The sequence below is a fragment of the Medicago sativa genome, chromosome 1 (assembly GCF_051527215.1).
Source record: "Medicago sativa cultivar Bolivia chromosome 1, Bolivia_mono, whole genome shotgun sequence".
Lineage (NCBI taxonomy): Eukaryota > Viridiplantae > Streptophyta > Magnoliopsida > Fabales > Fabaceae > Medicago > Medicago sativa.
Window position 1 is genome coordinate 72315139 of NC_140749.1, and position 14759 is coordinate 72329897.

The following is a 14759-nucleotide window of genomic DNA, read 5'->3' on the forward strand; positions in this document are numbered from 1 at the left end:
TTCATAGTAGAAGCATGGTGCACAAATTTATTGACTTGGAGAGAGAGAGAGGTAAACGAAGTCACACCACATAATCTCAAGTCTAACAATTAATGCCTTTCAACCGTTTGATCATGCTTTCTTTTCTTGACCGAGTCATATGCTTTTTTTTTTTTTGACAAAAATAAACGATATTCATTCATTCAAATTGATAGAGTACATCGATACAATACAAATCCAAATTCGCTAAAAACAAAAAGGGTGAATCTGTGAACAAACTCACAACATCCATGTTAATAGCATAAAACGACAAAGTACCTATGCCTACAAATATGACTAATATGACTATATTCATGTCTCCGGAATACTCATGTCTCCGGATCTGCAACGTTGACGACGCCAAAGTCATTGTCATTGATCGGATCTGCACTTGCTCAAAGCTAATCTTTCAACCTGAATCAAATAAACACCGCACTAAGACGGGAAATCAAAAACACACCGCACAAAGACGGGAAATCAAAACAAACAGAGTCGTTCAGAGACGACGAAATCACAAAAACAAACCAAAGAAAACAGAAAATATGTGAAATCACTTATTTAATTGAAATAGAAGGAAAAACAATTCAGAGGGGTGATTTTTGGGTCAAAATTGACCCTAAATCACCCCTCTAAAAAGAAGAAGAAGAAGAAAGGGGTGACGGCTAGGGTTTGAGAAGGAGGGAAGAGAGAGAGGAAGAAAGGGGAATATTGTTCTGACCGAGTCATATGCTTGTTTTTTCTCTTTTGATTTGATTTTTTTTTTCTTGACTCAGTCATATGCTTGTTTTTTCTTCCTTTTGATTTGATTTTTCTTTGGCTTGTATTTGGTTTTTCTTTGTCTAGTTTTTCCATATTTTTCATGAACATTTTATATAATTGTTGTTTGATTTGTCTTCTCGATCAATCTATATAAATCGAGATAAATATTTAGATGATCCATGCATACAATCGTAAATAAGAACTAAAAGAAAATGCGTTCAAATAACAACTTTATTTTTTAGAATTTCCAAGGTGTCAATTTGACATGTATGGATACATTTAATCTTGGCTTACTAGCAGTTTTGACCCTCTAAATATCACGATCTTGCGAATTTGACCCCCTAACAAAATACTCCCTCCGTTTCAAAATGAGTGTCGCTTTCGCCAAAAAAAATTGTTTCAAAATGAATGTCGCTTTCGGTTTTCAATGCAATAGTAACTTTTTCTTTTCAATTGTACCCTTCAATTAATACTATGTTACACTACTTCCAAAGTATTATTTTTTCTTTAATGAAAAACAAATCAGTAGTTGATTAGGATAATTTGGTAAAATTGCTATGACATTGGACTACTTTATTCCATTCCTTAATTTGTGTGCAATTGGCTAAAGCGACACTCATTTGGAAACGGAGGGGGTAAATTATAAACCAGCCCTCTAAGTATTTTAATCTTTAACTTGATAGCTACAGTTTTTTAAAATATTTCTATCATTTAAAAAATTATAATATCTAAATGTTATTTATCAAAAGTGTTGATAAAAAAATGATATTTCTATCATTTAAAAAATTATAATAACTAAATGTCATTCATACATCTAATCTAACAATAAAACAAATAGAATATATCAAATTTGAAAATTTAATACAAATTAGATAGATCTAACCTTTGTGACGCACCCTACACCAACAAAGTGACCCTGCACCAGCACAGTATGATTGAATATGTAAAAACGAAGAAGAGATTGTGTGAGGGAAAGAAATAATCTAGAAAATATAATCAAGTATGATTTGAAAATAGTTAATCAATATGTTTCAAGTACTATTTGTTAAATTTGAAAACTAAATACGATTTAGATAGATCTAACCTTTGTGCAGAAAATTTGGCGAACCCTAGACCAATCAAGAGTGACCCCTGCACCAACGGAGTGTGATGAATGTGTATAAACGGAAAGAGAGTGTGTGAGGGGAAGAGAAAACATAGAGAAAATATAAATACTTAAGATTCTCGTAATGCGTCTCATTTAAAAAAAAGTTAGTCAATATGTTAAAATATATAAAAAAAAAGATATTAGAAAATACTAAATTTATTTAACTAATTAGTGACAAACAAATATGTGTCTCGTGTATGATTTTTATAATAAATTATAGTTAGTATATTCAATATTATTCTTATTTTTATTTTTATTTAGAAGATAAAAAAATTAAATTTAATCAACTGGTTAGTGATAAACAATTGTTCCGTGTATGAATTGTACGCTCCAACGACACTTGTTAGTGACTCATTTAAAGAAAAACAACGTGAAAATAATGAAATCTGCAAAAATTATAATTGGAGTATTATAACTATTCTCTTTTTTATGTCAAAGATATTGAAAAATATGTACGTGTGTAAAGTATTTATAAAAAAAAAGTGCTATATCATAATCATTCTCAATTTTATTTAGAAGATATTAAAAAAACTAAATTTAAATAAGTGATTATTGATAAACAGTTGTCTCATGTATGAATTATACGCACGCCATTATGTAGTGACTCATTTATAGAAAAACAAAGTGAAAATAATGAAGTTTAAAAAAAAAATTGACAAAGAAGTGTAAAAACAATTAATTGGTGAATTATAATTGTTCTCTTGTTTAAGTCAAAAATATTAAAATAAACACAATTTTTTTTATAATTCTTTAGTTACAAATATTTTTCCCATGTATGATTTTTATAAAAAATTAATTATTCTCATTTTTACGTAGAAGATATACAAAAAAAAAATATTGATTAGTGAAAAACAATTGTCTCATATCTAGATTGTAACTTTCAATGACACTCTTTAGTGACTCATTTTCAAAAAATAATGTGAAAACAATGAAGTGACATACAAAATAGAAGACAAAGTTGACAAATAACGACTTCTCACTTTTTAGAATGAGTGAAAATGAGCAAGAGATTTTTTTACCTAGGAAAAAAAGATTTTTTTTTTTTTTACCAAAACAGAAGACATGTGGAAAAAACCTTTTTTTTTAAGAATCAAAAATGAAATTATAATCACACTATCAGAGACGTCTTTCTAGCACAAGACGTGCTAAAAAAGACGCTCAAAATACAGAGTTCTAATAAGCAAATACACAAAGACGCAGTCAGCCGATACCCAAACAAGTTAACGGGTCCGACCACCACTGCTGACAACCAAAAACGAAAGCGGCATTATTAGCCTTCAACTACCAGTATGAATGAAACTTAACCTTATTTATAAGCTCCATATTGGGAGTGTGAGAGCTAAGAGTCTATTATTTCGCTCATTCCACACTAACCAAACACAGAAGCCATAATAACTGTAAAAATGATCTACGATTCCTTGTGCCGCCTAAATAATGAGTAAACTGAAAAAAATGGGCATGAAGGCTGTGATTATCAACCCCTGCAACACCAATCTAATGTCGAACTTGCTGCCAAATGATGCCAAAATGATCGCAGTGAATAAACAAATGTTGAGCACTTTCGACCTGTCCACAACCCGCCGAGTAATATGAGTTTGTAGCAGAGAGAATGCCACGATTTAATAGATTGATTTTTGTCGGCAACCTGTCACGTAACAAACACCAAGCTAGAATGGAAACCTTCAATGGCACATGTGGAAAAAACCTAAATAAGGTTAATATTGTCTTTGTGTTAACTTTTTATTTTCTAAATTATATAGTAGGTGTAGATGTGTACCATGTTTTGTAGCTTGTATATGATGATTATGGGTGTGAATAGGTCAGACCGATCTAAACAAGCCTACGACAGTCCTGGACCAAGCCAATTTATTTTATTTTATTTTTTAAAATAGAGAATGCTAAGACGTTTCTATAAGACTATTTAGTTAAATAGACTAAGACACAAGCTATAAAAAAAGTCTTTTTGCTCTACTAAGACTGACCAATATAAGTAAATATAATTTTTTTTAATTATTATTATATATTAATACTTTTGCTTTGAATTACATTATAAATTGTTAATTTTTCCAGGTTTCCTAGTCTACATAATTTTCTGCATATTTAAAAATGTAGTACAAGGTACTTAACTTTGGTCGTTTCTCAAGGATCTATGAAATAACAATAACCATAAATAAGAGCGGTGACATAATCAATTTGAAGGGTTTGTTTGTAGAAAAAACAGTACCTCGATATCTCAATGAACAATCTTTAACCATAACAAGTTTGAATGAAAATGAATAACATTGAAAAATCGACCTCATTATCTCAATAAACAATATGTAATGAGTGAATCGACCTAGGACTTTTAGCCTCGCATTGAAGGTTCACACATAATGTTTGAATGGAAAAATGTGTAATGTGAAGATGATTTTCGGCTGCCTACGACATCCTTATTTATAATCTTAGGGTATTACATAATAAGGATCCAAGTTTGAACAAGTAAATCCCAGCCCATGAAAAAAACAAGTGGCGCAAAACCGTAGTCAGCTACTTTAGATATTCACATTTGTGACCTGCGAGACATCTGGATTAGGTTTTGGGTTGAACATGCAAGTTGTTGCTCTACTTCTTATATTTCCAACCAATGCTCGTACACTTCAATCCAATAATCACAACCCAAGTTATGGTCTATCAAGTGAGCAAAAATCAATATGCAAATAATTTCAAAAATAATCAAAGAAATACACGAGAGCTTAATTATGACCCACCATTTAGAAACATGCTAACAAGTGATATTAGGCTCAAAAAGATCTCAAAATGTCAAAGTACAAACCCAGATAAGATGTGCTGAAATGTGCAAATTAATATATTTTCAAAAGGCCAAAATTAAGCCTAAAAAAAAATAAACTTATGACAAACAACAATAAATAGTTAGACCTTAAATATTTTGACGGAATAGACTTAAGATTTGCAAAGCCTTACTCGGTGCAACATATGCCCCCTAATGATGATGGTGTATGCGTTCCCCTTATTTGATCGCAAAACACTTCTTGTGATAGTTTTCATTTTTACAAGAGTGATAGTTGACCTTTAATAAAGTTTAATTATAAAGAGACTTAAATGTATTTTAGCCTCTCAACATTTATAAACTAGTAATTTTGACCCCTAACTTTAACAATAGCACATTTGCCCCCACTCCCATTTTAGTTCATTTTTACAAAACTTTGATTTTGAACAAATCAACACATAACCATTCACTTAACTGAATCAAACAACCTGTAATTTTTTTATTTTAAAATTTTAAAATATAAAACAAAGCAAGCGTCACAATCTTGCAAAAACCATCCCCAAGTCCTAAAAATAGATTGTTTCAGTTGAAAAAAATTGAGAAAATAATGTGATTATCTTAACCATTAATTTTCACGTTACCAATGATAGGTTTAGGTTAGATCTTAACCATCGATAATATGAAGATTAATAATCAAAATCTCGTATTATTTTCTTAAAAAAAAAAATTGGGTTAAATATGTTTTTGGTCCCTATAAAATTGCGACCTTCTAAGTTTAGTCCTTACTTAATTTTAATAGCTTTTTTAATCCCTACAAAAAAAAATTTACTTATAATTTTAGTCCCTGCTAAAATAAATTTTGTTTAATTATCCTTAAACTCTTAAATTTTTTAACGATTCTTTTTATACAGGTTTAGAACACTATGAAAGGTTCATTTACTAAAATCTATAATTTTTTAACATGAAATAAATTAAATATGAATTTTTTAAAACGAAAAAAGTTTAAGATATAAGTGACAAAAATATGGACGTAGAAATCAAATTTTTGCGATATTTTTTCGGAGGACCTTTTAATAACGTTCTTAACACACCTGTAAAAAATTGTTGAAAAAATTAAGAGTTTAAACATAAATTAAACAAATTTGGATTGATTAAGGACTAATATTGAGTGCAAAATTTTTTTGTAGGGATTAAAAAAGCTATTAAAATTAAGTAAGAACTAAACTTACAAGGTCGCAATTTTGTAGGGACCAAAAACATATTTAACCCAAAAAAATTCCAACCAAGAGAAACTACACCCTTTTCGTCAAAAAAAAAAAAAATAAAAAAGAAGAGAATCTACTCCCCCAAACCCCTTTTCCTTATGCGCGCTTTTTATATAATCCTTCCCAAGCAAACGTTTCAATCTCGCAACAAACCCTATCGCGTGCATCACCAATTCTGTTTCGGTTAGTATTCAATTTCACTTCTATTTATAATTTTCCTGCTTCGTTCACCATGCTACATCGATCTTTGCTTGTGTCACTATCTAGTTTTCGATTCTTTTGTTATGGAAATTTCATACAGAATTGTTGTGCTTTTATCAAATGTATCTGTTATGTTATGCTTGGTTCCACTTTTAGAGAGGGTAAAATTGATTCTAGAGCTATAAAATTGATTCACATGTTTGGTTGCTTTCGAGTATAATTGATTTTGCTTGATTCTATTGGAAGCTAGGATTTGTAGCTTTTGATTATAAAATTGATTTTTATACACACACTTAAAATTTAACTCACTTTTACATGAATGTAGAAACACAAATCATTTTACCTCCAACTCACTTTTAGTCATAATCTGTTTACAAAATCAATTCACTCAAACTCAATTCTTCTCAGCCTAACCAAACATACATGGTGAATACTTCTATATGCAGTGGTTGCTTATAACATCGGCGAAGAAGAACAATGTCTGACATCTTTTGGTTTTTGTTTTAATTTTCTAAAAAACAAAAGAAAGGCAAGGCGCAAGTGCAAAACTGTGGTGAAGAAGAATGAGTTACATGTTAACAACATTGTCACAAAAGAGAGAGGTTGATTCTATCATCAGAGACACTATTGATAAGGTTCTTGTCCTGCGCTTTGGTCGTGAATCCGATCCTAACTGTCTCCACCTCGATCAAATTGTATGTTTTCCTTTTGTCTCCTTTTTTAATTTATCTTGTTTTATTTTTCGAATTTTATATGATTCCCAATTCAAACCCTTTACTTTTCATTTGTGTTGTTGATACAGCTTTCTAAAGCAGCAAGAGAGGTGTCCAAATTTGCAACTGTGGCGCTTGTTGATGTTGACTCTCCTGACATTCAAGTTTATGTCAAATATTTTGACATCACTTTGATTCCATCTACACTGTTTTTCTTCAATGCCCATCACATGAAAATGGATTCTGGGTATGATATTGTTACTTCCTTTGTTTTTTTGCTTCTATTTATCGCTTCCTGTTCTCTGATTTTATGTTCAATTATTTTCAGTTGGTTCTCTAGTTCCATTATGATTGTGTAATTGGTAGATATTGTGTTACATGATTTGCTTATAGTTATGATTCCTATTGAAAAGTATTGCAGGAAACAAAAAATGTACTTCCATGTTTTGAAAATGGATGAGATTTGTAGTCTGTCTTTTAATATTTGAAAAATTTCCCTTTGAATGTTGATGTTATTATGTTATATACACGAGTCAGTTGCCATAATAGATGGTTAGCTTCATTAACTATTTGTTCTACAGCGCTTATATGTTCTTTTAGTTGAAAATTGAGATCATTTCGTGAAAAATTGAGGATTTGAAGTTGGCTGATAGAAGGTCTGAAAACTGGAAATGATCCTTCCTTTTCAATTTTCACAGCATTGATCATTATGTATCTGTAAACTTCGATTCCCGTGTGTTCGGTGGAGTGAGTGGGTATGTGGGGAGGGAGGGGAGAAGAGAGTTTGTACGAATTAAATGGCATTCAAATAATTTAGGAAGGATATATCTATGTTGAGATGAGTTTGCTCATATTGTGAACTCTCTCTACTAAGCTATCCATTTATGTTTTCTCTTTTTTGTTTTAAAGTTAGGACCTAGTTTCCTCTTATTGTGTATGTGTGTTGTACTACTGCATTCTTTTTAGCTTTTTATTGTTTGTGCATCCTAAATATGTATTGTATGGGTGCTTAAATCACCTAATGTTTTAAAATATAGATCCTTTACTTTTGGTCAATTTTGTCGAGTTAAAATTTGCAGGTAATATTTTAAATTTGTTATCTTTTGAGTGATATAAAAAATTGAGGCATGGAGGACCTCATGATAAAAAAATACTATGTGAAATGTTAAGAAACCCGCATTGAATGAGATAAGGCCTGAAAATGTATTTAAAAGTTGGGGGAGTCCTCACTTTACAACCCAGTTTTGTAATGTGGGTTAAGCCGCTCAACCCACATTCTAAGAAGAAACACCACTTAAGCGGGCCTATTAGTTTAAGCCAAATGAGTTTGCTCTAAAAGTAAATAGGTACCGTTACACCGTAAATGCAATCTGAACTAATCAATAACTCAAATGTTGGGTAAGTTTGGCTTTTGAAATTTGTGCCCATGTGAAGCTTAATCAAATCAAGTATTGGGTCTAATAAATGTTGCAATCTAATGCGCACCTGAGTCTATGAAACTTTTCATTATCTCTATAGTGCAATTAAACGATGTTTTCTGAAAAGCTTTAGATGGTGTAAATGCAAACCAATAACTTTTTGTATTTGGTAATCCCCTGTTTTGTAAATGTTGGCTTAGATCTCTATGTTATCTTATGTTCTGACTTATATCAATGAAGTTATCTTATGTTCTGACTTATATCAGTGAATTTAGGGAGTATGCTTTTTTTATATTTTCTTTTACTTTATTTTATGCAGGACTGCGGATCATACTAAATGGATTGGTGCTTTTCACAAAAAGCAAGACTTCATTGATGTGGTTGAGGTACATATCCCTGCTTGCTGGATCAATAATGTGATTCGTGTGAATCTTTCATCTTAGTGGAATGATTGCTTAAACTGCTGATAGCTTTTTGAATATTAAATTTATAGGTAAAATAGTAATAGATGATGATTATATGAAGATTTACAAGATTATGTAGTACAAGCGTGAAAGTATGTGCAATAGTCTTATAGATAAGGAGAAAAAAAGTGAACTTACCAAGTTTCCATTGCTTTTATTTGTTACCTGCTTTCCCTTTTCTCTTATCATCGAACTTTTTACCACTAGGTGAAGCTGGTTACATGGAACCAATAACGCCATGATACCTCTTCTCAAATAAATTCAAAGATAAGCTGTGAAGCACGAACTCAGATTTGGGGACACCCATAATGTTAAAAACATAGGACACATACAGCACTATATATTTTTTATATATTAATAAAATAAAGCAATTTATGAGCACAATTTGTAGAGTCTAAAATGGGAAGCAAAATTTATGTTTATTTAAACTCGGTACTTTCAATCATCTAAAACAATCTGAATACTTTCAATTACGAAAAATATTCTAAAACAAAATGATAAATCATATCCTAGTCACTCCACATTGAGAAAATCTGCCTCTAAGCCTGGCTTAGATGAAGACAAGTCAACAACTTCAAGAAATCCACTATCATCCAAACTCATCTCTAGCGACATCCCACATTTTACTTTCCTCTTGATAATATTGGGGAGTGCTCCTTGATAGAAGTCAAAGGTTACTATGCACATATACTAAAGCTTTCGCTATATGTGGTGCCGTCTTGTTTCTCTTCAAAGAATGAATAAATGAATATGTACTCCAATTTCTTTTACTACATGAAGATGAACAAGGTTGTTCAAGTAGCTTAGGTGCATCCTTTTGAAGTAATGGAGCTCGAGCACCATGAACCAACCACCATGCTTTTAGATTCATTTCATCTCTATCAATTAGAGAATCAAGATTGTCAAAACCTTCTCTTCCATCTGAGAAGTTTGCAAACTCTGTTCACTTTCCTTCTTTCATCTACATCAGGAAGCAACCTTCTCAAACATTTTTCTCTTTCCTTGGTGAGCTCAATGGATAAGTGAAGATACTAATAGAGTCCCTCCACATCAAGACATTGAGGTTACCGAGGAAAGAGAAAAATGTTTCAAAAGGTTGTTTCCTGATGTAAATGAAGGGAAGAAAGTGAACATAGAGTTTGCCAACTTCTCAAATGGAAGAGAAGGATTTGAAAATCTTGATTCTCTTGATGATAGAGATAAGATGGATCCATAAGCATGGTGGTTGGTTCATGGTGCTCAAGTTCCATTACTTCAAAAGGTTGCACTTAAGCTACTTCCGCAGCCTTGTTCATCTTCATGTTGTGAAAGAAATTGGAGCACATATTCATTTATTCATTCTTTGAAGAGAAACAAGACGGCACCACATAGAGCGAAAGCTTTCGTATATGTGCATAGTAACCTTCGACTTCTATAAAGGAACAATCATCAAGAGGAAACTAAAATGTGGGATGCCGCTGGAGATGAGTTTGACTGATAGTGGATTTCTTGTAGCTGCTGACTTGTCTTTAGATGAGCCAAGCTGATTTTCTCATTTTGGTTTAGAACATTTTTCGTAAATGAAAGTACTTAGTTTGTTTTGCTTAATTTATGTCTTCTTTTGGTTGATTGAAAGTAATGAGTTTAAATAAACATAAATTTGGCTTCTCATTTTAGACTCTTTATAAATTGTGCTCATAAGTTGCTTTATTTTATTAATATATGTAGCGGTGCCCGCAGGGGCGGAGCCACAGCAAGCACTCTGTGGGCACGTGCCTGCACTAATTTTCATTTTAGTATATAGTGGTATTCTGTTGCGCAACTAGCTGGCCTCCTTTTTTGTTTTTTGAGTAACTGCCCTCATTATTTGAATGTTAAAGAAAAAAAACTCACTATATCAAATTAAAACTAGTCCAAATACTTTTTTATAGAGGAATCTACTCCAATTACTATTTTTTTTAAAGGCCATTCCAATTACTTAATATCTTATTTATTGATAAATTGATCATAATATATATTTCATGATTATTTATAATAAGTTTTTTTTTTCCAAATTTAATGATAATTTCAATTTGGCTAAATTATATCAAAGGTCCTTTAAGTTATTTATTTGTAATAATTAGATCATTTACATTTTTTTTCGTTCCTCTTAGGTTCTTTAAGTTATTTAACTGTAACAAGTTGGTTTGTTAAGTTTTTTTTCATATTACTTAGGTCTTTTAAGTTATTTAATCGTAAGAATTTGAGAGATTTCAGATCTTAGAAATTTAAGTTTTTCAACGTTTAAAATTTACAATTAAATAACTTAAAGGATCTAAGTTGTACGGAAAATACTTTAAAGATCAACTTGTTACAATTGAGTAACTTAAAGAGCGTGAGTGGTACGGAAAAAAACTTGAAGACCAACTTATCATAATTAAATAACTTAAAGGATCTCTTGTGTAATCTAGTCTTTCCATTTTCAATGCAAACTTTATTACTTCCTCCGTCCTAAAATGACTTAGTTGCATGTTTCACATATGTCAATACACAATTTTTGATCTTTAATACTTGTAATCATCTATTAGCAAAAATTATAGAAAAAAGATAATATTTTGAAAATACACATTGAGACAAATCCACATCTTATATGAAAACATTTGTCTTTACATATTAGTAGGAAATAGAGTCAATGTATGTTATGTGAATGTTATATATATCAAACAAGACCGGTCATTTTAGGATGAAAGAAGTACTTTTTCTAATTGTACATTAATACTTGCATTATGAAAATGTTGATACATCAATACTTGATAAGAGTAATTTTGCAAAAGTATTATTATTTCTCTTTCATTTATATATTATGGTAATGTGTTTATTTTACTTTCAACTTAGAAAATATCAAATACCATGTAGTATTTTTTATTGAAAAATAGTATTTTTAGTATACTGCAGTATGTTAATATTGCCCCCACAATCTAAATTTTCTGGCTCCGCTACTGGGTGCCCGCATCCTATGTTTTTTAATTAGCGGTGTCCCCGTGTCTGAGTCCGTGCTTCATAGGCATGCGCTCACTGCTGAAATATAAATAATCTAGAACAGAACATATAGGATCTTACTAAAGCATAAATTGGTGAAAGAAATTTGATGTATTTGGTCAAAAATTTGGCATACATCAACTTTCTTTGACAGATTTTTGCTAATATTTGAGACTGGAGGCAGTAGATCGTGATATGATGGAATCTTAATAATAATTCAAAAGACATACCCCCTTACAAGAGTAGAGAGTTCTTTAGCAACACAAGCAACTCTTTATAATGAGCAGACTCTCTTCAACACTACAATTAATGTTTGATTCAGAAGTTGATCTAGAAATAGCTACTTCTTTAGCACCAGCTGTTATATAAGCTTCAAAACCATATAAACGTTCCTTCGCATATGAACCTTTATATTATAACTGGCAATCTGGCACTTCTCAAGTGATGATCTTCTTGCATTACTTCCTTCGCATCGGCAACTGGAATATAACGAAATAAAATCATTACTTCCTTTCCGGAAAAATGTTCCAAAAGAGTCTATTAAACTCACATTGATAAACTGAAATACAATAAATAATGTATAGCCATTGTACAGGTAGGGCCCATTTGGGAGATACAAAACTTGTTGCCGATAACAGATAACCCAGAAAAAGCTAGTCTTTGAATCAATTCAATCTTTGCAGATGTAGGTATTACGTACAACCTTCTTTTCATCTTGTAATTCATCCCTCGGACAACCTTCCACAACTATAGATAAATTCTCAGAAAGCTAACACAATTACACAGCATAATAAGGATTCTTTCTTTGGGGGGGGGGGGGGGGGGGGGGTAGGAGGTAGGGATGAAGGTTACACCAAAACAAGAATGATTTTGTCAAACAAACCCTTGGAAGGTTTAATGTTTTCAGGATTGACTCATGTGCAAAGATATTAGAAATATCAGAGTTACTTACTCGTAACAGCAATTCAACTATCTAGGCCGAAAGATATTAGAAATATCAGAGTTACCTCCCTCTTTAGCGCAATTCAACTAACTAGGCAGAAAGATATTAGAAATATCAGAGTTACTTACTTGTAACAGCAAAGAAATGTGCCAAATACATAGTTTTCTTTAAGAACATTATGTAATGCTTATCATAAGCAAAGTGAAACTGTGTTGAGTTATTTTGTGTCAGTTTTTGGGGTTGGTAACTGTTGGTTGGTGGCTTGGGTTGTGCGGCATGGCCCGAGGAGGGTCGTACCAGAGGGGTTTGCAGTTTCGCGTGACTGCGCTAGAGAGAACTCCGGAGAGGGTCCTGTGACGCACCACTGGGAGAAGGGCAGTCATGCGGTGATGGCGCTTTGGGAGGCTTCCACCATTAAAGAATTTGAGTGAGTTTAGAATTTGAGAGAAGAGTGTTATGTGAATCTTAGGAATTTAGAGTGGTTTGGGTCTCTTGCATCTGAGGTGCAAAACAAAAAATCCAGGGTGCTCAAAATGAAAAAAATTATTGTGGTATGTGCAGGTGCACATCCTCACTTACACTTGTGTCCACCCGTGATTCTTCTACCTCTAACTATTGGACTTTCTTTCATCTAGTCAACCCTCTTTACCGCTGTTTTAATGGGGTTTCTCCACATGTCCAAATTACCTTGGAAGAGATTCCATAATCTTTTCTATGGTGAGAGCCACTTCAACTTCATAGTTCATAAATAAAATCATGATGCATTTGAAGTATTTTAATGAGAAAAAGGATTTTTTTTTCTAATGGCTAGTTGTAACTTGTAATTACTGAGAGGACACAAAAAGCACTTCCCATTTGAATGGTGGGGGAAAAAGAAGACTGCTGGCTTATTGGCTTGATTTAGCGCAGCCACGACATGTCCCCTTTTTAGCATATATTTGGTTAGAGCGTGCTTAGTCATTTGTAACTTCATTTTCAATATTTGTTGCTTTCAAGTTTCCTTTGCTTTTCATGTTTCCATTCTATTCTTAAATCTTTTATATGGGAGTGCTTTCCAAGGATGGACCAGAGTCGCCCTTGTGCTTCATTTCAATGAATTTTTTGGGTACACAATTTCTAACAACTATGAATAAGAAAGAGTAGTTCTTTGGGTTTTCAACCCAAAAAATCCACTAGAGATAGGAGAAAGTGGTTCGTTCTCTCAACAAATAGACAAAGGAAACGTTGCTCTGTCATTTTACTTGAATATATCAAATTTAAGTTTGTCCACTCATGGTCTTGATTCCCAAATCCATACTTGATGAATTTTGAGTGCATCTTTCTTTCGCAACACCAATTTAGTAGTCTAGTAGATTTCTTTTGTTTCTGTTTTAGCTATATTTTATTTTAAAATTTGATTTAAGAAGTTAGGTATCTGGAAATGTTTCCTTCCAAGTATTTGTTATGAATATTGATGAAACTTTTTTTTCTTTGAGGGAGTGAATATTGATGAAACTGTTTTTACATTTCTACAGACAATATTTAGAGGAGCAATGAATGGAAAGCTCATTGTGAATTGTCCTCTCCCGCCTGAAAGGATACCAAAGTACCAATTACTGTACAAGGATGTCTAGAAATTTATTTAACTCAAACCACCCTCCCCTTTTCTCCTCTTTCCCTTGTAAATACTCAAATTATAGTATTTTTTCTGTTTTTCTTTCTCACGTTTTTCTTAGCATATGCTGACTTGTAATAGTAAGACATGTATATAGGATTTTTTACATGTTTTTTTTTTTTTTGAAGAAAGGGATTTTTTACATGTTGGTTCGTCCATTCATGAAACAAAAAGCAGATATCCCTCGTTTGGTTTGAACTCAAGTTGACTACTACTAGTATTTCGTTCATTTATCTGTTTTACTTGTTTTTCACCAAAAAAAAGTCTTACTTCACTCTTGATCAAAAAAAAAAAGTCTTACTTCACCACAATCCAAATCAAAATTAATTCGGCATGCATATTTATCTGTTTTACTTGTTTTTCACCAAAAAAAAGTCTTACTTCACTCTTGATCAAAAAAAAAAAAGTCTTAC

General features: G+C 32.0%; 1 protein-coding gene across 3 annotated transcripts; it reads left to right on the plus strand.

Annotated features, from left to right (window-relative positions):
• The first annotated feature begins 5985 nt into the window (after positions 1–5985).
• LOC146957109 (mRNA splicing factor, thioredoxin-like U5 snRNP) lies at positions 5986–14549 on the plus strand. 3 transcript variants are annotated; one of them, XM_085734280.1, is made up of 5 exons: positions 5986–6139; positions 6604–6852; positions 6960–7117; positions 8608–8674; positions 14207–14549. In XM_085734280.1, exons 2-5 carry the CDS (start codon positions 6721–6723, stop codon positions 14303–14305), a joined length of 456 nt encoding a protein of 151 aa, XP_085590406.1. In that variant the 5' UTR covers positions 5986–6139; positions 6604–6720; the 3' UTR covers positions 14306–14549. The 3 variants fall into 3 exon arrangements, with proteins under 3 accessions (XP_085590406.1, XP_085590415.1, XP_085590412.1); XM_085734289.1 differs by lacking the exon at positions 14207–14549 and adding an exon at positions 12349–12411 and having other exon boundaries at positions 6000–6139; XM_085734286.1 differs by having other exon boundaries at positions 6001–6139; positions 6683–6852.
• Positions 14550–14759: the final 210 nt, after the last annotated feature.